The 24,541-nt window shown below is 33.6% G+C and overlaps 1 protein-coding gene across 6 annotated transcripts in view; it reads right to left on the minus strand.

Moving 5' to 3' along the window:
* Positions 1-813: 813 nt before the first annotated feature.
* The window catches only part of LOC130657916 (rab3 GTPase-activating protein non-catalytic subunit-like), a 116,709-nt gene continuing 92,981 nt past the window's right edge, over positions 814-24,541 (minus strand). For 4 of the 6 annotated variants that reach the window (XM_057460900.1, XM_057460901.1, XM_057460902.1 and 1 more), the window contains 13 exons: positions 23,326-23,596; positions 23,031-23,237; positions 22,822-22,925; positions 22,678-22,744; positions 16,363-16,433; positions 16,252-16,287; positions 14,693-14,767; positions 8,693-8,757; positions 5,580-5,730; positions 1,773-1,859; positions 1,451-1,660; positions 1,174-1,332; positions 814-988 (listed from right to left, as the gene is read on the minus strand). In XM_057460900.1, the coding sequence (XP_057316883.1) occupies positions 845-988; positions 1,174-1,332; positions 1,451-1,660; positions 1,773-1,859; positions 5,580-5,730; positions 8,693-8,757; positions 14,693-14,767; positions 16,252-16,287; positions 16,363-16,433; positions 22,678-22,744; positions 22,822-22,925; positions 23,031-23,237; positions 23,326-23,596 (1,647 nt within the window). In that variant the 3' untranslated portion in view covers positions 814-844. Of the gene's footprint in view, positions 989-1,173; positions 1,333-1,450; positions 1,661-1,772; positions 1,860-5,579; positions 5,731-6,529; positions 6,573-8,249; positions 8,364-8,692; positions 8,758-14,692; positions 14,768-16,251; positions 16,288-16,362; positions 16,434-22,677; positions 22,745-22,821; positions 22,926-23,030; positions 23,238-23,325; positions 23,597-24,541 lie in introns of those variants that run through there. The other 2 variants (XM_057460905.1, XM_057460904.1) reach the window with 2 other exon arrangements.

The following is a 24,541-nucleotide window of genomic DNA, read 5'->3' on the forward strand; positions in this document are numbered from 1 at the left end:
TACAGCCCTCCACAGGCTTTAATATGGCCATTTGCAGCCTAATAAAGGCCTTACACGTAAATCAGGTTGTTCCACGTGCCTGCACAGGTTACGATCAATCTAATCTCTTCCCTCTTAATAGACTGCGATGTGTCCAAGTCGTTTTCCATTGCGTCATGGCGTTATAACACCTTCAATAACACGTACAGCACTCCAAAAGCCTTAATATGGCCTTTTGCAGCATAATAAAAGCCGCACACATAAATCACTTTGTTCCACGTGACTGCGAAGCCTACAATCGGTCTAATCCCTCCACTCTTAGTGGACTACGACGTCCCAAGTGCTGTACGCCCTCCTCGCGTCCCTTCTCGACTAGCTGCTGTCTCTCTCGTTCATTAAGCGACTCTACGATTTTTCTGGTTCTCTGACGTATTTGCTCCTTGAGCAGCATATAGGGTTGCTTTTCCTGCATAATTAAGCTAAATTCATAATCACTAATAACCCCTTTTTCCACAGCTCTACTGATAAGGTCGATAACGGAGTTGAGTTTGGTCTCCGCCAGCAACCTTATACCTTCGTGCTTCTTGCTTTTGACATCTATTTCCACAATTACCAAAATCTTTTCTACTGTCCAAATTTATTATTTATAGTAACCAAAATCATAAATAAACTGTATTATATTGCAATATACAACGTCTTTCTTCGATTGATCTACCTAGCTACACGATATCAATGGTTTATAACATACTTCTCAGGTCTTTAAAAAAAAAATACCGAAGATATATTTCATGTATTGGATTAAAATTGGAAAACGAATAGAAGGCAAAACTATACTTTAACTGAATTTACTTTCTTCAGTCACAGATCATAGAAATAACTTTAAGCCTTCAATAAGTTCGTAGATAAATTTATTTTCGTTCGACTCATTAGTCATATTTGTATGCAGATATTGTAGCAAGTGGTAAGTATTCTCCAATGGGATTGATGTGGCGCGTAATTTTGATATGTCCTATAACAAAAAATATTAGTTTTGCACACTAGCACAACACATCGAATCCAACAGGAGGGGAGAGAACCCAAAATAAAATAGGTGGGGAGGTGAGTTAAAACAGCATGTTGCAACTCACTTCAATATCTCTTGATGTCAAAATTTTATAGCTTAATGTATACTAAAAGGAATAGTTGTATACTCACAATCGACTGCAACCATATTGTTATCTTTGTAGGAAGTTTACTGAAATTATCTTTCAATTTTTCCCCCTCTGCAAGAAGTAGTGACTGTGCTAATCTTTCACGAATCACTTCCAAGATTTGTGGACAGAACTCTGCTTTACTTTGCACGCACATGGCCATCTAAAAAGCAACGACTTTGGACAAAAATTCTAGGTTCGAAGTTGCTTTCGTTGATTAAATATCTCTTAGAGAAACCAGTTTTATAAAAACGAATTGTAACATTCATGGAATAATATACCTCTTGTGCGGCTATGTCCAAACCATGTGAATACAACGTACAGGCCATAAAACGACGAACAAAATCCTCATCCAAATTAAATCTTATAGACAGAGTTAACACAATATCCAACTGCGAAAGAAGGTCAGATGTCATATGGCGAGCAATTTCATCCCCCTGGGTTAATTCAACATGATTTTTGACCAGCGAAGAAATAGCGTTGCAACAGAACTAGAAAAAACGTAAAGTTCTCCAAAAGTAGAGTATTATTTAAAATTTAGGTATAAAGTGGATAAAAACGATTCAGAGTTAAAATAATAAAAAAAAAACGAAAAAAGAATACCTGCTCTCTCGTTTTTATCACAGCATCATCGATGCCATTCGATAGTGTTAGCGTTCCATGTAGGGCTAGATTAAAGGTGTGTTTAACCTGCAAAAGATGCAACAGCGTTAATTTTACACGAAGCTGGTGACATAACATCATTAACAGAAAATTCCTCTCAAGGGGGACTCAAACTGTCTTCCAAAATTCCGCCAACATGTTGGTACAGTTCGTCATGGACTTAACTTTAAATAATAACAAAAAATACCACTTAGTGAAGGTCACTATGTTACAAATGAGAACTTCGTGTGTAGGGCCTTGTTAAAAGTAATTTTTTTAATGAAATCTATTCTTTGGTTGATTTGAATACAAAAAAATACTAGGTGTCATTTTTTCCCATATTTATGTGGCCCTGGCTGACGTCATCACTTTTTAGGTCAGTAAAATATCACAGTTGGAATTTGAATTTTTTTCTTTTTTGATAGATAGATAAAAAAAACACATTATTGTTTTATGACCTTTTTATTACCTTATTGTTTCATGGGCTTTTTTATTATAGTTCGAATTTATAACATCGTTCGTATATATTTTTTAAATTATCGGCGCTCCTTAAAGAGTGCAGTTAAGATACTAGAATGAAATTAAGAAATAATTGCACTCCGCAGAGTGCAATTACGATATAATTTGCACTGTAGAAGAAGCGCCAAACAAGAAAAAATAGGTCATCGTGTGATTATGCTAGTAATAGGGAAATTAAAAAAATATGAAGAAACTCAAAACACGAAGAAAAAAGTAGTTATTTTGTCTTAGAAAAGTACATTCTCTGTCAGGAAAAAAATAACAAGAAATTTTTTACTGACTGTTCGCTTTATGGAGCAATTTTTTGTTTGAAAATTGTTATTTTCATTTTTCATAGGTCACTGCTTTTCCAAAATCTGAAAGAATCAAGTTAATTGACTGCCTTATTGTAAGAGCTAATTATGAACATCGAAAATTTATTAACTCCTTTGAAAACTTGGAAAGCTGGTCTGTTGAATCACTAGTTGATAAAAACGTTTTTTATCGTCACGAATGTTACAAAAGTGTAATAATTAAAACAAACAAGTTAAATGTTTCAGCACCCATACGAGGAAGACAATCACTTGAACCATAGTTGATTAGTAATACAACAAATGACAGTATAACTGATACACCATTATCTCAAACGAAATCTTTACGCTTTAAGTTTACTTTATTTGACAAGGACTGTTGTGTTATATGTCAAAAGGAAGGAGGTAAACTCCATAAGGTTTTCGTGTTTTCAACTGGGTACGCACTGTTACATCTCGCACAACAAATACCAGACCGAAGTTTGTTTATAAGCCAAATGCAGCTGACGCAATAGCAAATGATGTACATTATCACCTTAATTGTATTTATGATACAGCGACAAGTTTCTAGTACATCTACGAATGCAATTAATAGTACAAGAGATAAAAGATGTCACAAAGGTTATGGCGGACATTGAGATAGTAAAAATTGTGAAAAAAATGCTTGACATGAACATGTGAATACCACATAAAAAATTTTTTAGGGGATGAAATGAATCAGCATAAAAATCACAAACGATACCGAAAACAATTTCTAGCAGATAAAATAATCAATATTGTATTTTCTAGACTCAAGTCTAGAAGAAACGCTGAAATAATCTGTTCACATGTTGCTCATAACAATGCAAGGGAAAGTTACAGAAATTCACCTGATCACTAAAATCAATTGTTTGATGCCGCTTCACTGGCACGTCGGGATATCTTACGACAAGAAAGTTGGAAATTTACTTGAGAATTTGACAGCTTTTATATCCCAGAATGTCTTAAATCGCTTTTACAGTGGATAATTTTAGTCCTGAAGTTTGTAGTTGACATTTGCCCAAAGAAAAAAAGAGGCAATTGATACAAATGACAGATACATTGGCGAAGTTTTCATTAATCCTGTAAGAACAAAGAGATAAGCAGAATATGCTGACGCAAACTTTCTTAGCACTGAAAAAACACATTTTTCAATAGGCTCTATCTTCAACAACAACCAAGAAGCAGGAAAGTCATCAACACTCTTAGCAATTTAAGTCTTTCGATCCCATATTAGGTGATACAAGAGACAAATATTGCAAACAACTCTGTCACAGGAAACATAGAAACAAACGAAGGTTTTATGTTCCTACTAATATTCCTGAAAAAACTCCAATTCGTTTCGCAATAGATAACACAGACTACAACAATAACACTCCTGATGGTAAACATGAATTTCATGGAACTGGACAAGCTGTGAACTCAACACACTTAACTTGGCTAACAACAATGGCACACTGAACGCTCGACAACAAATAGACGTTTCAAAGAGATATATTTATGCAATCAACAACATGCAACAAACCAACTCCCCCAAATAAAATATTTTCAGATTTTAATGGCATTATATCATGCGATAATCTCGATGTCCACCATGTAGTTAATCACCTGACGACAATTTCAACTTTTTTACAGAATGTTTTTAGACTGATAAACCAAAAGCTTTGAGTTAAAGATTTTTATACTTAACAGGAGGTGAAATAAGTTAAATAATGAGTATATAACATTACTTGAAAACGACAAATGTTAATTTAAATAGGCATTTTTGCTATATTTTTGAAGTATCGCTACGGACAAATAACAAATAGCTTAACGCAAAAAATGTTTTTTACCTGCCATTACTCAAAATTCCAACTTTGATATTTTACTGAGCTGAAAAGTAATGACGTCAGCCAGGGCCGCACCCCTAGTATTTTTTGTATTCAAATCAACCAAAGAATAGATTCTAATCAAAAAATTACTTCTAACAAGTCCCTGCAGACGAAGAACATAGTGAACCCCTACTAACTAGTCCCTTAGTCCCTGGAAACAACGATGGGCCGAATTTCGCCTGTCGCAACAAAGTAGGTAAAAATATACATTTTCCACTCTGTGTTTTTGTAGCACGACTTTTTTCGTGCACAGACAGAATACGGATATTATTAATATAGAGCAGAAGAGAAAATGGTGAGTGATAAAACGGTGGATGAATCGGAATAACATTTAGCAACGTTTTTTTCCCAGCACTACCTAATGGGACAATATAAAAGAAATGTTCGAGACAGAAACAAGCACAAGATTTAGGCTTGTTTCCAATTGCTGCATTTTCCGCTATAACGCAAAAAGCTCATAAGCTTTCTGATCTTGTACAAAAATCAATCTCCATTGTACTTTAATTTTCTCGCGTGCAAATTGAAATTCACAAGGTGATATTGCAGCTAAAGTAAACAAGAGATATCCACGAGTTTCAAGAGGGACAATTGAAGGTGTGGTTAACTTCCCGTTTTTAATAAAGCATCAAATCTTAAATTGTTTTTGATTCACGTTTATCATGCATGTACATCTTTTTTCTTAATTTTTGTCGACTGACGAAATTACGGAATAGGTAGAAATACACAAATACCATGTCTATTGGCTGCTTGAAATAAAAACAATGTCGCTAAAAGTAGAACGAATTCAACTGTCGATGCGATCGAGAGCTGCTCCTGATCACAAAATATGTCTTAACCAGCAGTAACTTGTCAAATTGTGCATGCGCTGAAAGCTCTTGAGCTTTACACGGTATAGCGGAAGATGCAGCCAAATGGAAACGAGATTTGAGAAACGCGAAGAGAAACGAGTCTGCAGGAAAACTGTTAGCGAATTCCGAATTGGTCATGAAGGCAGATATGGCAAAACATTCGAAGTGTTAAGTTAGTTAAACCTCGTTTAAGATCTCATCTGACCATGGACAAAACATTACCTTGGTATCGAAGAGGGAGTTAAGTTTTATAGATTTCATTTTGCCAAGCATAATAAGGTACAATGAGGCTACAAGACACCACAAATGATTCAACAGACGAGAGTTACATTGCGGTTCGTCCACTGCTTGCTCTGCAATTGAACGTTGTGTGCTAAAATAAAAAAGAATTATTCACATGCATTTGCGTCTTTTACGTCGGTAATTATAATGAAGGAGCCTTTTTTTTAGTCACGCCCCCTCCCCCTTGACACCTACTAAATTTTAGTTATCCCTTCTCTTGGGTATGCTTGAGTCCACACCCCTCTAAACTCAAAAACAAAACATGATTTTAAACAAACACAAATGCCAAAGATTATCTGGAAATAATACATATTGTCGGCCACAAAAAAATTACTAACATCACGTGATGCAAAGCAAAGAGGATGTGTTTAATATTTTTTTTGGTTGCTCATTATTTACTTCACTATAAAAAATATTATTAGCTTTAAAAAATATTTTTCCCAAAAAGTAAGAAAACACTCATTTCATGTATATACTTCCAATGTCAAAGATCTTACATAGGTTTCATGTTTGTTGTTTATATGCTTGAAGCACATGGGCATCAACATAGACCACTGACACATTTGCGGTATGGTATTATACCATACCGCAAATGTGTCAGTGATGTGGCACATTTTTACGCATGGATTTTAATGCAAGCAGAGTGATCAGGATAACAATGTATTTTCAAAAGGACAGATATAATGTACATTTTTTTATGCTGCAGTGACGTGTTATTTTCCCCCATCCCCCATCCCAACACATCTTAAAAACAGGGTATTCCGCTCCTCCATTCATGGGGATGTTCTAAATGTATGTTCCTTACACCCTAACAATCATTGAGTTAATACACGGTAAGTTTAAACGGACCGTTTAAATGTAAGATAAAAAAATTTACCGTGTAAACAGGGAAGATGTACAACTTTTTTCGGTTTTATAAGTTTTTTCAGGTTACTGTAAGGGAAATAATTTTTTTTTTAGGTTTTTTGCAAAAAATTCATGACATATAGAAAAAAAATTCTCTTTCGAATGACATATTTTATATTCCATGAAAATATTTGGAACATCCCTTTTTTCTGGAAAAAGCCTTTTCAGAGGTGTTATATCCTTCACACCTTCGAGAAAATATGTGCAAAATGAGTTGAGCATATTTTATGTAAACATTATGCATGATATGAAACTACTGTATAAATATATGCATAATAATATATTTTTAGATAGTTTACTTTCACCATCGATATATATACATAAATGTTGTCGTATAAAAAATCATTAAAAAAATCAAAGTTAAGGAGTATGCATATAAGCTTTCTCTTGTAACCCTGACTTCTGTCTGTTAATAATTCTGAACGCGTGCACGCATATTCAGCATAAAGAAAAAGTTCACACTTCCATCATCTTTTTACATACTCAGTTCACACATTTTCATAACACCTTTAATCAAATCTTTAAACACAAATATCTCGTTAGTAAATTTTTCGATACATGCCTTTACGTTTGTGGTCTCTTCCTATTGGTTCATTGAAATTTTCTAATTGAAAGCTGAATAAATTATGCACAAAAGGTTCCCAGATTTTTTTGTATAAATTACTGATTAACGAATTATGACGACAGAAAGAAAAAAATATGCATTTGTTTGAATGATTATATATAATTACAAATAATTTCATAACGACGTTGTTACAAAAAAAAGCCGGGAACCTTTTTGAATTTAATTTATGCTGAATATAATAGTGCAAAAACGAGAAGTCTGCGACCACGCGTTCGGAAAAATAAGACATTTTAAAACGTATGGTGAAAAAGAATGGTGTGTGTTTAATTCATTATATTTTATTTTTGGAAAATTAACATCTCACGAAAATAACACCATAAAAAAAAGTCTTTCATCAAACATTCAGAAACCAAAAAAAAAAAAAAAAAGAAAAAATATAAAAGTATTGATAAATTATAAGGGTTTTTCTGAGACTACTCATCAAGTGAGTTTTTCCCTTTACAGTAACCTTAACGGGTCTACGAACCGGTTAAAATGCTCACATTCCGTTTATTCCGCGCACATATTAAAAATCCGGCAAACGCGTTTTGCACAACGAACAGAACAGGGCACTTTGCTCGCTGGTTCAATATATTTTTCCGAAAAGTATATTACAAAGAAATATTTCAGCAAGACTCATTCTGAATGAAAATATAACCAAGGCTGGAGAAGATAAAATTTTTAGATATATCTATATGTTCGAGTCTGTAAATTACATACATGCCGGAAAAATAGCCATTTTTGTTTTCCGCTGCCATCAGCTAGACTTTCGTGTAAGTCACTAAAGTCGAAAACCAACAGCTGTTCCGTAGCCCCTTTAAAAGTTGGACATTTTCAACTTTTGCTAAGTTTTTTCTATCGAAATTAACAGAATGATTAATGAGCTACTTTTTAAACTGAAGATTTGAGCATATTTTCTCGGTTTCTATCACAACCAGCGCTAGTCGCTTTTTTCTTCTATCATTACTGCTGCTATAGCAATAACCGCAATGGAAGAAATAAAAAACGTATACAATTTATATTAATGTGTAGACAGGTGTATTACCAGCAACTAAACTTATCAGTTTTTTCTTACAACTAAACGGACAGTTTAAACTTACCGTGCATTTTAGCCTTTAAGGGGGATTTTCACGAAGCGAATTGAGCGGCGAATTCGACAGCGACTTGTATCTGAGCTTGCGCAGTTTTGTTTGTTTTGATTTTGCATATAGTCACTATACAGAATTCTTTTAGCTACATGTAATTCAGCGTACTTTAAACTTTGCTATTCTGTAATACTTCCGGAACTTGCAACAACAAAGAAATATTTTGGTCTTTAACTTGTATGTTTCACGATATTATTATTTATAAAATGACAAAAAAATCTATAATCAATCTTATCTGCACAAAATTTAAAAAAAAAGTCCTACATTTATTTAGACGAGTGAACAAATTTAAGACAGGGAGATATTAAAAGTTACCATTGTGAAACGTGCACATTTTTAAACTAGAAACACGATTCTATTTTTTACTTTCTTCGTTTAAAGAAGCCTCAGAAACTTACCAAGTGGTTCGTTGCCAATGATGTTCAGTTTTAAAAGTAGGCTTTATATCGTCAGAAGCGTTCACCTAAATTAATTAACGTTATCCTATATTATAATACGCTTGTGTGAGCTCAGGTACTAAAATCACTTTCTTATGGCTCATGCATCGTGTCCCCAAAGCGTGGCGTTACGCTAAAATTTGCTAAGTCACACATCATGAGGTTAGCTTCTATATTTTCCATTTTGTGTTTTGGGACCGAGGTTGCTTTCTTTTATAAAAAAAAAACTATCGCATTCGAATATATGAATAATTCGAATCTAAAATGCAAAAAACAAAATGTTGTTGTCGAGTATAAAAAGTTCATGTTGTTGTCAGAAAGATTTTTAAACATATTATTTATTTATTTATTATTTATTTAAAAATATTTATACAGGATGAGGACTTCAGTAATTTGCAAATATATACATAAATACAAAAAAACTGCTATCAATGTCCGTCCTGTCTGAGAATAAAAATGGAAAAAAGCAGTAAAAACAGTAAAAACGATAAAAACAAACAAAAAATTGATCAACTAGAAATGCAACAGTATGCATACAAGGTGTGAAGTGACTTCATGTGGGAGCTAAATAAGACATAGGCATAGTTCAAAACATTAATCCCACTAAGCTAAACTTGAAGCAGACTGGACGGCACAGTGACTAGCCGCTGAGAGTGCACATCGCCCAACAGCTGGTATCGTCTATTAAGAGAAGTACCCTCTGAGCGCCTTCAAAAAAAGAGACATTTTATCGATTTCAAGTGGCAGTGAATTATACAGTTTACCCCCTGCAAAATAGAAACTTTGCCGGGCGATTTCTAGTTTGACTCGAGGTAACCTGACAATGCAGCCGTTATTTCGTGTGTTATTGTCATGTTGTTGACTGACAAAATAATTGTCAAAATGTTCAGATGTTAGTTCATTTAGTGGACACTTTTTAACGAGTACACAAATATTACGGTTGACGAGCCCTGTGATGGATGGAATATTATCACTCCGGACAATCGATCTAGCACAGTTCTCAAGCGATTTTAATTTGTTGAGCTGTGTATTTGTGATAGGTATTCTCAATGCACTACTATAAGTAATTAAAGGTACAATCATCATCGAGAAAACATTGTCTGCGGCTGCAGCGGTAAGGCACGGTCGTAATCTTTGTAGTAGGCGTAAGCGGCTGCTGGCGCTTTTATATGATCGGTCGAAGTTGTCATTAAGCATTAACTTGCTGTCGATTACTGTTCCCAGATACTTATACTGAGAAACGAAATTTATCGGATTTTCTTGATATACAACTTGTAGAGCCTTGTCATGTGCTTTCAAGCGTTTAGCCGTTCCGAACAACATGACTTCTGTTTTCCCTAAATTTATAATTAACTCATTTTCACGGAAATATACTGATAGTCTCCCAAGGTCTTGATTGAGAAGTTGTTCAATTCTAGTAACATCTTTATGAGCAACGTATATGACGGTGTCATCTGCGTACATTATAACTTTAGAATTTGAGATATGGTCTACAAAATCATCATAAAAAATTATAAAAAGCAGTGGTCCCAAAATGGAACCTTGCGGAACACCGCAGTAAATTGGCTCGCAGCTAGATCGAATATTGTTAATGTCTACTAACTGACTTCGATTAAATAAGTAGTCGGTAAACCATGCTAGCTCCTTGCCTTTAATTCCGTACGTGCGTAGCTTGTTTAATAATAAAGAGTGTCCGATCGTATCAAAGGCTTTCGATAAATCTATAAAAACTGCTCCAACTAACTTACCGCCATCTATTTCGCGACGAATACTGTCGCAAAATAAAGTAGAAGCAAGTTTCGTGGAGCATTTACTTCGAAAACCATATTGACAGTCGCTCAGTAATTTCTTTTTTTCGAGATAGTTCATGAGTTCGTTATGAATAGCCTTCTCAAGAATTTTAGATAGCACCGGTAAAATTGAAATCGGGCGATAGTTTTCGGGAAGAGAAGAAATCCCAGAACTTTCCAGGCTGATGGTACAGTTGAGGTGTTTATCGAAAGGTTTATTATGTGACTAAGAGGTTTTGAAATTAAAATAGCATAGTCTTTTAACATTCCGGGTGGTAACTCGTCTAAACCGGTTGCTTTATTTCGTTTGAGTGATCGGAGTTCTTTCTCTACAAAAATCTTAGAAATATAACGTGTCATGAAAATTTTATTTGTTCGTAAAGAAAAAGGTGGTAGTATCTCCATGTAAAATTCATAAGTTGAATTGACTTGGATTTAAGGGAGTGAACAGCTGTACTAAAAAACTTGCTGAAGTTGCTTACTTTACTTCTGCTTTCGCTATCTTTTGACATTTGACACACTTTTTTTCGGTTTGCTTGGGAATACTGATTTTATTGCATTCTAAAACTTTCTTGGATTTGACAGATTTTCGTTAATAAGATCACGCTGGTGGTTAGCCTTTGCTTTCACTATATTATTGTTGCAACTATTTCTAACCTTTTATATTTCTCTGCATCTTCTGTTTTACCTGATTTGCGAGCCTTGCGATGAAGTTTGTTACGGTTGTTCATTTGAGATTTTATTTTTGAAGTTAGCCATTTACAAGGTCGTGATTTAATTCTTTTTTCGATTAACGGGGGGTGTTTATCAAAAGAATCTCTTAGCTTCGAGTTAAAATACGTAACTGCAGAATTTACATCACTGGCGTTGTATACAGGGCGCCAGTCAATTTCAGAGACGTCATTAAAAAGATTTTCAGGAACGTAGTTAGTGTAATTACGGCACTTCAGAGTTCGCATAGGATGCTTGATGTTCTGTATCCTACGTATTCCACCAACCATATCGTGATCGCTCAGCGAAGTAGGGAATACGTCAGTGCAGTGAACATTGTCGGGACAATTAGTGAAAAATAAATCAATTGTAGACGTTCTCGTGGGTTTATTGATAAGTTGTTTAAAACCATGCACATTAATTGTAGATTTAAAATCTTTATTGACGTTTGTAACATTAAAGTCCACATTGAAATCTCCCATGAGTATAGTTTCCTTATTTTCTTGATTGATACAATTTAAATGATCGTCAAATGTTTCGTTATATTTAGATGGTAAGTACTTTGAACCCTCTGGAGGGCGATAGAAACAACCTACTAAAATTGATTTCGATTTTTTAATAAAAATTTCAAGCCACAGAGACTCTAAAGTTGAATTTTCTAAATCCAGCCTTTGCTTAAAATTAATATTGTTTTTGACATAAACAGCCACGCCTCCTCCTTTTTCAGATGTTCTGTTTCTTTTAACCAAAGTGTAACCAGACAGTTCATAAAAAGCATCATTGTCGCTAAAATCCTCATTCAAAATATGCGTTTCAGACAAGGTTATAATGTCAATTTTTGAATCATGCTTGTGTACTAACGCTTCCAAGTGGGCAAAGTTTGAAAGTAACCCACGAATATTTTGATGAACACATTTCAGACCTCTCTTACCACAAAATTCACCAAGGCTTTCCGGTCCAGGACATGCTTCTATGTCACCACACAAGAGTAGTAAAACTATAAACAAACTTTTGCGTCTTGTACAACTTACTGTTGGTCGAGGTTTTTGTTTACAAACATGGATTGGACTGAAAGTAAACGTTTCTCCAATCTCGTCGTAGTAGTCTTGAACATTAAGTGTTAAACTTATTCCATCTGGTTTCATAAATCTTGGTTTGAATACACAAAAACAACAATAAATTCCAACAATCAAACCAGCTAGAAAAAACGCGTGCGATCTCTTCGCCGCCATTATTATATATCATATAACAGAAGAAAAACGTACGATGATATAACGTCACAAAGAGAACTGATTGGAAATGTATCAGGCAATTGTATACATTTTCAATTCGTTCTCTTTGGGATGAAGCGAAGTTTAGTAATCGAAGTAAAAAACTGATTGGACTTTTATTCAGAGAACGCTAGCTAGCGACCTACTGAGAAAGCCAAAGAAAAGCAGGTCTGTTGGTTAGAGTATCTGGCACAAAAATGAATTTAGGTGTAAAACGATTTTTAGCCGTTTAACTTTCAGAGCCAAACGTTCCCTTAATTATTAAGTTTCTTGTTATGTCTTGAGCCTGAACAATTTTCTTTAAGCACTTTTTTTCTAGGAATGGGCTCTGAAAAATGGGTCAAAAGTTAAGAATAGCCTAAGAATAAGTCCAACCCCGATTGTTTGTTCTAAATATAAAAAGAATTTGCCAATAGCTGGTAACTTATAGCAAGCTTTTTTTATTAAGGCATTATATATTGTCAGGTCATAGCCATGCTAAGGATATATATATAAAGAATAATAGGGATAGTATTTGTCAAGATTTACTGTTGATTTCTTATATTTTGTGTAAAACTTTGAAAGGGTTGCTCTATGCAATAAACTGAATATCTGATTTTGGTATGACCTTTTACAAACTGTACAGTGTGGAAATTTTGTAATAACCCTTTTTTGTATGACTTGGCGAAATACTTTATCGGACAAAACTTTGTCGGACAAAAGTGACGAATTTTTTCTTTGGGGACAAAAATTATGTCCGACGAAAAATTTTGTCCGACGAATATTTTGTCCGACAAATAAATTTGTCCAAAAGCAAAATTTAAAAATCTCAAAAATATACATATATATCTCGAAAACTGACATAGGTTACAACACACTGTTGATAGAATTGGCAACCAACTAGTCCTTTTACAACAAAATCTTATGCCAAGGACTCAAAATATCAAAGACTTGGAATGCTTTTTTGGACCTAATAATTGCCTTTCCTCCTTCAGAATTCGAACTTATCGAAGCAATAAAACTCAATTTAATCACAAACATGAGCAAACCAAAAGTAAATCCTTCTTGCCTTAAGGTATAAAACTTTTTAAAAAAACTTAGGCTTTTGGGAGGAATTTTCAAGAAAAAACAATCACAAGCATTGAAAGAACAATTCCTTTCACTTCTGACAGAAGTTATATGCTTTTAAACAGATTTTCAACTATCTCTACAACAGATTGTGCGTTTTTAACGGCTTCTGTTTCTGTAGGTTTGCTAAGGATATACAACGTTTGTGGTATTTTTTCACCTGTATATTAGCTGATTGAAGTTTTAATAAGAAACAAGAAAAATCGAAAATGGACAAAATTTTTCGTCGGACAAAAAGTGACGAAAATTTCTGAAGGTGAAGAAGATTTTGTCTGACGAAAAATTTGTCCGACAAAGTTTTGTCCGATAAGGTATATTGTATCTTTTAAATGTCTGAGATACTTTTTTCTCTGGTTACTCTGGCATGGCAAAGCAAGTATAAATTTTTAGCAGATTTCGCTTATTATGTAACGGTTGTTAGAAGCCTTGAATTTTGTTGGACATTTTGCATTTTTATTTTATTTTTATTTTTTTTGTTGCACCTGCTATGTTTTCAAACGTTTTGGTTTCAACGGGTATAAATATAAAGTAATGCAGAATGTGAGCAACCTCGTTCCCAGGGCTTTTTGCTCTTTTTGCCGTCCCGTTATAAAAAGAAGACAAAGAGCCGAGCTTGGATTGTGAGTTTTAAAAATTCAAATTACTATGTTGTATGTTTTTCTTTGGTATCCCTTACATAAATTCAATAAGAGATTCAATGGATTCTTCCATGGGAATTCTGCTAGTAAATAATAATCATTTAAGATTCACGCAACTTGAACTTATCAAAGTTCACCTATGTTTAGAGCAGATCTTAGGTTATTTGGTTATGTCCCAAGTATAATACCAATTGTTGCTGAATGACCATTTTTTTCAAATTTGGGGGCCTTTTAGGCCCTGACGTGAATTATTTCGTAAAGCGGACGTGTTAGAATGTGTGAGCCCAATTTAACGCTGCCCACCTTACCTACACATCTGAAAAAGTAGCATTTTGCGAAAATTCGCGAGTTGATGCTTAGATTTAAGTGAGGGATTGTTGGTAAAAAAAAAAAAAAAAAAAAAAAATTAAACTTTTTGTTTTTATATGCAGTTCAACCTCATACCTCTGTCAAGATCTGCAGAAGTTGTTCGGCTGTTAACAGAAAATTCTCTAACGCTGAATATCCCATGCTGACAGTCTGAAACAAACGAAAAGTATGCGTTATTTTTAACATTTATTTAGATCAGAGGTCGCAAGAAACACGACCGACTACTTCCCTTCATCGTAAAAATAAGTTAGGAAAGCGTGTATTTCGGCGTTCCATTATGCGAGCAAGAAATGTGCGAAATTAAAAATATTGAAAGGTCGCGTCATATTGACGCAAGGTGTCGTTTACATGGGACCGAAGTAAATTCCAAATAAAATGTTTTTAAACTAATATTTTCCCGTTTTAGGTGCTGAAGTAGAATTTAACATTTTTAACAATATAAAGATACGTGATGGCTTGAAATATATATGAAATATGGAAGGCAAAAGCAACAAGCAAATAGTTGGCAGAGGGGTCAGAACAATATATTTTTAAAACAACCCCCCTATTATTAGAAACCCCATCCTTCTTATTTTGAGAGTAAACTCCTATTTTATTTCGACGTCAAGCTATTATTTTCATCCTTTAACGGATATGTATTGCAAACACCCTATAAATTTGAACTCATATTGAAAGACTCAGAAAGCATTTTTTTGTTGTTGTTGCTGTTAAAACCTACCAAAAAGCTGTGTTAAATAGTTGCAGCAAATTGATAATGAGAAAAAGTTCTAGCAAATTAAATTGTGCTTCTGCTAATTTCATTTATTTACTTTGTCTGCTTTTTATAGCCACTAAACATACCTGCTATTTTTTAGAACTTTGAGCAAGATCTCTAACGAATAATTTTCTAACGTTGGCAATTTTAAAAATTGTCAGCTTCAAACGATTTTTTCTAATACGTTTTGCGGGCAGAAACATGAATTTAGATGTATGTAAGTTTTAAAAGAAAGAAATAGAAATTGGCTGCAAACTAAAACAATACAAAAAATGAGCATTTTGCTGTTTAAGGTTAAATTAAATGATTTGTCCTGCTTGAAGTAGGTAATCCAAGGAGCAATAATTTACTCTGGAATATAGCATGGAGGTAGAGAAAAATTAGGATTAGCCGGTCAAACAATAGAACATTTCAAAATGGCTGATATGTGTTGTGTGATCAACAAAATCAAAGTAATGGAAATAGGTCAAGCGAAAATTTTAATATTTTTCGAATCTATTAACGAAAGTACACCATATAAAAAGAAAAATAACTATAACTCTTCTACTTTATTTCCATTTTTGACTCACTCTTGACTCATAGCTTTAGAAAATCTTTGAGCATATTCCGCTTTACACAGAAGGTTAGAAAACTGGTTAAAAAAGCTGTCTCTTTAAACAACGAAGATAATAAAATGTTGCATATATATATATATATATATATGCAATATATATATGCAATATATATATATATATATATATATATATATGCAATATATATATATATATATATATGCAATATATATATATATATATATATATATATATATATATATATATATATATATATATATATATATATATATATATATCATCTACATCATCCTTAAAATTTTACTCACCTTTTTGCACAAACGGTCTTTTGGTGCTTTTCCAATCTAAAAAATACAGAAGTTATTTGGTTAATTTTAAAATGATATCACCTTTTTATATTCCCAAAAACTATTATTTACTTTTTCGATTAGTTGGACCAACTGTTTAATGCCTTCTTTAAACACAGCTTTCCACATCATAATTGCTAAGCCTAAAGAAAACCAACATAAGATCACCGTCAATGCATTTATTTACAGGTTAAAAAGAATTCCCACGCTAGATCAATCCTTTATTGCGTAGAAACAAGTAATCAATAGCTAACCACACAAAGGAAAAGTCTTGTGCCAGTAATTTTTTATAAAAGTTGAAAAAATATCTTGTACATAATTAGTTACTAAGGGTTATTTTCCGACTATATATTAATATTTTTTCTACTATAACACTTTTGTTACGATTTTACAGCTATAAAGGCCAATATCCACACACGGAAAACGTTCCGCGGACCGGACAGGATCAAACCAAAACAAAGCTTTTCGCATGATCATTGTTAATTCATCACACAATCGAAACAGAAAATTGTCCGGTCCAAGAAGCCAGAAGTAAGTTGAAATGTTTTCAACTTTTTTTCTGATCCGCAGAGCGACTAGCATTTTTCACCAATAAAAAGCTACAAAAAAAATCACGTGATATCAACAACCACTAGAGCATGCTCAAATCAAAAATGGCGCAGCAACAAACATGCTCCTGTGGAAGATGAAAATGCAGCACAAATGTTAAATTATCCTTGGCAATTACAACAACTTGGTCGATTTAACATAAGCATGGCTAACGATGAAGCGTCTCAAGCTCCCACAGTTTCTCTGAGTTTCCAGCGAAGACATATATCAAACCCCAACACTTCTTCATCATCAAGCAACAACAACAACAACAATGTCTTGCTGTTGTCATCACCAGAATCTACTCCAACTTTTACCACCCCTTCTTTAGCACCTCAAACTCAGACTGAGGTTGACAAGGGAGACAAGGAAGTCGATTCTAACTCTCTTGAAGTGTCCCATGCTTCTAGAATTGTGGATATAATGCTTAGCTATCCTTGTCTGTGGAAAACTAATCAAAGGTCATACAAAGACAGAAATATTATTAAAGCTCGGGGCATCAGGTAAAATTTTTTTGTTCAGTTTCCTATGGAAGACATGTGCAAAATTAATTTCAGTTGATAGATTAGCTGTAATAATTTTGCTTTAATGTTTGTTTTGTTTTAGTTGCAAAAATCAAACACGATTGGTCAAAAATACGAGCTAATGTTGTTGTGCTTCCCTGATATAAAATTAAGTAAGATCCTCATCTTTAGCTGTTTTTATCAAAGCACATCCCTTAGTTGAGATGGAGAAAGAAACTGTTGTTGCTGCGCCATCTATGAGATTTTCGAAATTTTGCAAGGAAGAATGAAGTAAAGTGAAAAATAATTTTAAAATCAAAAATCAACAATTTTAGGATGACTTAAAAGAACGCTATGTCTTATGTTACAATACGAAATATTTCTTTCTCTTTGTAGAGTTCCTTATAGCTAGCTAGAATTTTGAGAGTTTATGCAGAAAATTTTTTCTTTTTAGTGAAACAAACGAACATAATGCATATTCTTTTGAAATAAACTCTCACGCGGATGACAGCTTGCATACAAAAATATGTATTTTTGAAAACAAGCACCTTTCCAGAGTGATAAGAATGGTTAAAAACTTTAAAGCATGCATAAGTTTGACGACCCTCGTAAAATGGGCTTTCTTAAAAATCTTATTTAGAATGTATGTCAGAGTTTGGCTTTGTTACTCACTAGTTTTTTCTCGTCCTTTGGCACACCATGTTCTAATTATTTTTTATGAACAATTTGGGTTGACTTAAATTGTTTAATTTTATTTATCTGCTCCTCACGTGCACATGCGACCGATGCAACTGGATGCAGCTAATTATTTTTTCTATTGATATCTAGATCGGTATCCTAGCTTCACATTCTTCTATTCTTGACCGGAACGCGTACAATGGAATGTTTTTTTAAAACAAGAAAGATGGCGCGTAGCGTAGAAATTTATGACGACTTTCATAGTACTGCACTGCGCTAGCTCCAATTTTTGATAGGAAGTTCGGTTTTTTTAGAACTTTTAGACATGCTTGGTAAACCATACAGCTACAGTAAGGCGTCCGGAAATATTTTTAATCTGAATATATTTTTTTTACCAGCGCTGCATGCAAGAGAGAATTCTACCCAAAAATTATTTAGTAATAATACTAATAGCTATGTAGTAAGTCTGAAAAAAGAATCGTTAGAGGAAATAGAAAGCCATGGAATGTGCAAACGCCGGACATTAATTTAAATGCCCGGCGTTTGCACATTAAAAATTAATTCAAAGAGAAGCATCACTGTCTAAATGGGGTGCACATTGTCAGGGCATGTCAACAGGGGGCACATGGTCCCCCCAAGAATCTTCCCAACAGATAAATATTTTAGTTATGTTAGCAATAAAACTGGTCTTATACAAAATTATTTCACCGACGTCATCAACCCGTTCATTTCTGAAACAAATTAGGGCACCCAGGTTTGGGAGATTTACCCAATTTGGTCCTTAATTGTCCTTAGTTACCTACGTGGTGAAAAATGACTGACGTCACCACCTCGTTTTCAAGTTATTTGGCCTCAAAGTTATAACTGCAATGGCTTCAACAATCTTATTAAACGCATTGACGTCAGTCTAAATTTATTGACATTGCGCTGTAACGTCAAGTTAACAAATGAGACATAAAAATGAAATATCCCCATTGGCGGTCACAGACGGACACAACTTTCGTATTATTATAGGAGACTAGTCCAGATATAGTATATGAACAGACATCTAACATATACAATAACATTGCCGAGACAGGAGAATATCCAAACGAAATAACACCTGGTATATTAAGACCTCTCCAAAAACCAGGACCACCTAAGACCGACCATACTTCTGTCAATTCTACGAAAAATTCTTGCTGTTTGTATCATGAAGAGAATAGGTGATAGACTGGATGCTAAAATTCCACTAATTTAGCAGTATACCGAAAAAATAAAACAACTACTGGACATGTGTTTGCCTTCAAATTAATCATTAAATAAACTATTTTGGCGAAATTAGAAACAGAACACCTTCTACTACGGGATAGTAAAGCGTTTGATAGCATTAACAGCAAGATATTTATTGAAGATTTGAAAAACACATTCGGATGAACTGCATATAATAAATTTTTTATAACTCTCAGTTAAATGTTGGAAGTAGACTATTTTTACACCGACACAGGTGCACCTCAAGGAGATTGTCCCAGCGCTAGTGAATTTACATACTACCTAGCAAAATCTTTAGCATCAATTCGAACTTCTGAACTTATCGACGACGCATATACTCACCAAACATTAAATACGGCCATACCAGATGAATACGCAGAACATAACTACTCCACCATAACTCAAGTAAATGATATAGATATAGATTTTGAATATGCCGATGATATAACTGAAATATCAAGTAACTTCAGCGCCATAAGACAGTTTAAAAATGAAGCCCTGAAAGTACTTCTATCAAGTGTTCTGCTAATAAATGAAAGTAAAACAGAGGAATTTGTTATAAATAAAATCAATGACGATTGGAAAAAATGAAAATTACTTGGAAGATATAAAAAGAAGGAAAACACTAGCAGTCGATAATTTAAACCACATATTCAAAAATAAAAAGATAACAAGGAATTCAAAAATACTTGCGTTCCAAACTTACATCCAATCCATATTTTTATACAACTGTGAAATTTGGACTTACAAAAGTTATGAGTGAAAGAATAAATCAATTTCAACGAAAGCTAAGATACTATATTTTGGGTATAGAATGGTCTGAAGTTGTTATGAACGAACAACTATACCAATTGACAAATTTGAAAAGATGGAGTATATGTAAAAGAAGACGACTTAAATGGTTCGGAAAAGTATGCAGAATGTCAGAAGACACCAGTGAAGAAAGCCATGAAATAAGCCCTTGAAAAGTACAAACGCTCACAAGGTAGAATGCAAAACACACTGTTATCTTTAATAAAAAACGATCTGAAAAAATTATTCTATATTGTAAAGAACCAATGAAATTGGCGAAAGACAGAGAAGAATAAGAAGACTTTTTTTGTTCGTTAATGTAAAATTAAATTTACGAATAAACCGTTATAAATAATTTTTTTTTTCTTACTTCAAATTTTATGACAATAAATTTTAAACGGGTTTTGGCAGTTTAAATTGTTGTGAAACATTATCACAGTTGTAACCAAGACTTAGTAAATGTAAAAAAAAGGTTCAAAATGTCTTGCGGCTAAATGGCAGTAACAACCGCACAAAACCACAATTATTGAACTTTAAAGGCCATATAAGGAGGCCATGGGCTGGTTAGATTGGTTTTGTCTTATGACGAAAACAATCAGGTAAAAATCTGGAAATAAGGATTGGAGAAATCCAGAGAGTATATATGAAGTCGTACAGGACTTTTACAAATTACAAACTGACTCCCTTCCCCTTATAAAAAAATAAAATAAAAAAAAATAATCACAATTGATGGTTTTTCTCCATAACGAAGATGTTAAAGCTCAACCCACCTCATGTGCGGTCTGATGGCTCTTTCTGTTTTATTTGAGGTTTTTTTTGGACTTAAGTATTATACTATTTAGAAAATGTAGACATCAAACTTGTCAAAAGAATCTTTCCTTTCTCAGCTTGCTAAAGCTAATTTCTATTTTGTGATATCATTGCCGTAACCAATGCCGTAATCATGACAATTTACCCATCCCTTTTCCGCGTCAAAACAGAACATGGTGACAATGACCAAGAAGCACGAAGGTGAAATGTAAAAAACCAGTGCTGAAATGTCTGGCTCAAATTATAATTTTTGATTTACAAAAAGTGAATAAACGCTATCAGGAAAAATCCCATAGAATTCAAAATTATGAGGAATGTAAAGAACACAGATTAGCCAAAAACGTGAAGGGTATAAAAGCTACAAAATCCACTTTTAACAAAAGGGTTTTCTCCTATCAAAATTCCCTGCACATTTGGCTGACAATCCCTATAAAACTAAATCTCAACAGCAAACTAATTGCACAGATTTACTTAACCGTCATTACAACGACGTTGCTGAACAGAGGACTTGAAGAAAATCGTCATCGAAAAGTCTGATTCAAATCGAAATACATTTAACTGGAAGTTACCCTGAAGTAAAAAAGCACTCAACAGCATCAGAAGTAACTGCTTAACTCATCCTGATCCCATTCCTACCAACCTTATTAAAACCTGGCAGTGAGTTTATTATTATTTATTATTTATCTCCACTGACATTTCTCATCACAAGTTTTATCACATCCAATACATTTCCAGAAAAAAGAGTTGCAAGTAGTCGCCTTGTACTAAAAATAAATAACAATGATTACCAGCTAATATCAGTTGTAACAGTGTCCTCAAACGTTTACAAGGAAGACGTACTCCAGCAACTTGTGACACATATTGACAGTCTTACGTTATAAAATTCAACACAACATGGGTTTCAAAAATCACATTTTACTGTTAGCTGTCTCATGAAACTGAAAGATGACATCATACAAAGGCGAGGTAACCATGTCAGTTGTTGCTGACTACTTAAAGACCTTTAAAACGATGGAAATCGAGAGTCTTTTAAGAAAACTGACAAATGTCTCCATATTCTTACTTTTTTAGATAAGAAAGTATTTTTTAGACCGCCAGCACTGCATTCAAATTGACAACAAAAGAAATGCTGACAGTTATTTTTGAGTTACACAAGCATGAATTCTCGAACATTCTTTAATCTTTACGTAGCGGAGTGAAACAATCTAAAATTTAAAATGTGCAGATGACACAAAAACATAAGTTCACTCGAGAAAAGACGAGTTTAAAACCAAAAGTATCAACCTCCTGGAGGATATAAAAAGCATTCGTAATTGGTTATACGAGTCAAACTTGTCTTCAACGTGAAAAAATGATATCCTATACAAGGCTATCATATCACTATCACAAAAAACGAACTCGGTTGATATTAGAAGTGGTGAATTTGATTGCACAAGTCTTAAAAATAAAATTGCAATTGGCCGTTTCTCTACATTGCGAAACTGAAATTAGCTTATTTCTGAAAATTGGACTTTTTAATTGTTCGGAAGGAAAATCAAGTTTAAAAATTGTGTGGGTCCTTGAATTTGAATCGTTAGTGAATTTAGGAACTGAAAACAAGTAGGACTCTATCTGACTTTTTCGCCTCAAATAATACACTGCACTGAAATTTTCTACATCACTAATTACACCAATATCGTCATCTATGGCTCAAAAGAGGCATCATAAATAGTAATACAATATCTATATACAATACATATATCAAGGCATGCATATAAACATTTACCTTGTTGTAACATCGGGTTATGTATACATGAAAGGTGCATTAAAGCGCTGGACAACATCTTTACATCCTATGTGAAGCGTCAGGTTATCAAAACATCTTGTTTTGAACAAAACAAATATTTTAAAGTATAAAGCTGGATTGTACCTCCACATCTTCGTTCCACATCATAATACATTCCCAAGTACAATGCGTCCACACCAAATCTTGTTCAAGGCTGTAAGGAAACCTTTCGCGAATTTTGACAAGATCTAAGGAAGAACAAAATTAATAGTTCTAATTAATTCAAAAAAAAAAAAAAAAAAAAAAAATAACAAGAAAAAGTACTGGTCCAAAAGGTTCAAGTAATTACTCACCATTCAACACAAAATGCACTTCGTTATCGTCTTGCTCTGGCTTATCATCATCTTCATCAGTCTCTTCCACACTGTCAAACGTATTAGTTTTTCTTTGTAATGCTTTCTTCAGTTTTGGAAAACCCAAGCAAGGTCCGGGCACACCTTGCCGCACTACACAATTAGCAACAATCTGGCTGAAACTGCCATAACCAGCATCTAACAGACCTAAATACATAATGATGTAGTAGAAATGTATGTTTTCTTTCCTCTTCAGTTTACCTTTACCACAAAAGAAAAAAATGAGAAAAACTACCTTTAACTGAAAGAACAGGAATTCGATCCGATGATTTAGCAGTTGTTTTCTTTTCTTTTCCTTTATTCTCTTCTTTTTTTCCTTCTGCTTTGTGTAGATGTTTACATGTTGGGCTCCCATCTTCTGATAAAACTGTCAAAGCATGATTCTCATGTACAAAGCATTCCAAATCAATTAAATCATCCAGCCGACAAACAAGTAGATTCCATTGTTCGATATCAACTGTAACTGATTCCCAACCCTCGCTTTCAATATCATCTGTATCAGATGACTACAAAACAGTGAAAGAAGGGTAAAACAACATAGAACTTGTGTAACACTTTTATCAGATTATCATAACTTAAATAAAAAAACAAATCTTTTTGTATTCTGCTTTAATTTACGGCTATATAATATATCATGCTTGTTTAGGTATAACAAATGTACGAAAAAAAGACTAAAGCATATAACCACATTCAAAAAATTAAGGCAAGAAGGTGAACTTTCTTGGCAACGATTAGGAAATTCTTCCTTTTGGTTACATAAAACTTGACAAAAAGTTTACTTCGTTACATAATAAACTTTCTTACAATGATGGGATAAAGTTCGCTTTAAAGGAGAGGCGAACTGCGCACAGTAGGGCTGCTGGATGAAAGATCATGATGACAGTGTTGATTTTGAAGACCAGACAAAGTCGCTTAGTCTGATCCATAATAAATCATGAATTATTTATAATTCAGTGTTTTTACACATTTGCCAAACGGGTGGCTAAATTAAAAAACAATGGAATATATATGGTCACGGGTCAATACGCGCAAAATAATTACACAAGAAAAAGTTGAAGATCAAAATAGCAAAATATTGAGCAACGTGTGACGAACATATTTTTATTATTTTATACTACTGAACTTACTGAAATTTGTAAGTAAAAAAGATAAGAAAATAAAGATTCGAAAATAAAGATGAAGTTTCCATATTGTGTGTTCGATTTGTTGTTAAATGTTTTCGGTCTGTACATTTATCAGATTTGGCGCCATTTTATCAAAACAAGCTTCATTGTTTGAAGCTAAAAATATTGTTGTTGGTTATAACAGATATTCCTTAAGTACAAAGAAGTTTAAACGAAGGTCATAAAAAGCTTTTTCCACTATAGTACGTAAAATATTCTCGGTTATCTCTAGTCAAAGATCTTATTTTTTATGTTTTTAAACTTACTTACTTTGACCCTTTACAACCA

Source organism: Hydractinia symbiolongicarpus, chromosome 9 (genome assembly GCF_029227915.1).
Source record: "Hydractinia symbiolongicarpus strain clone_291-10 chromosome 9, HSymV2.1, whole genome shotgun sequence".
Classification (NCBI taxonomy): domain Eukaryota; kingdom Metazoa; phylum Cnidaria; class Hydrozoa; order Anthoathecata; family Hydractiniidae; genus Hydractinia; species Hydractinia symbiolongicarpus.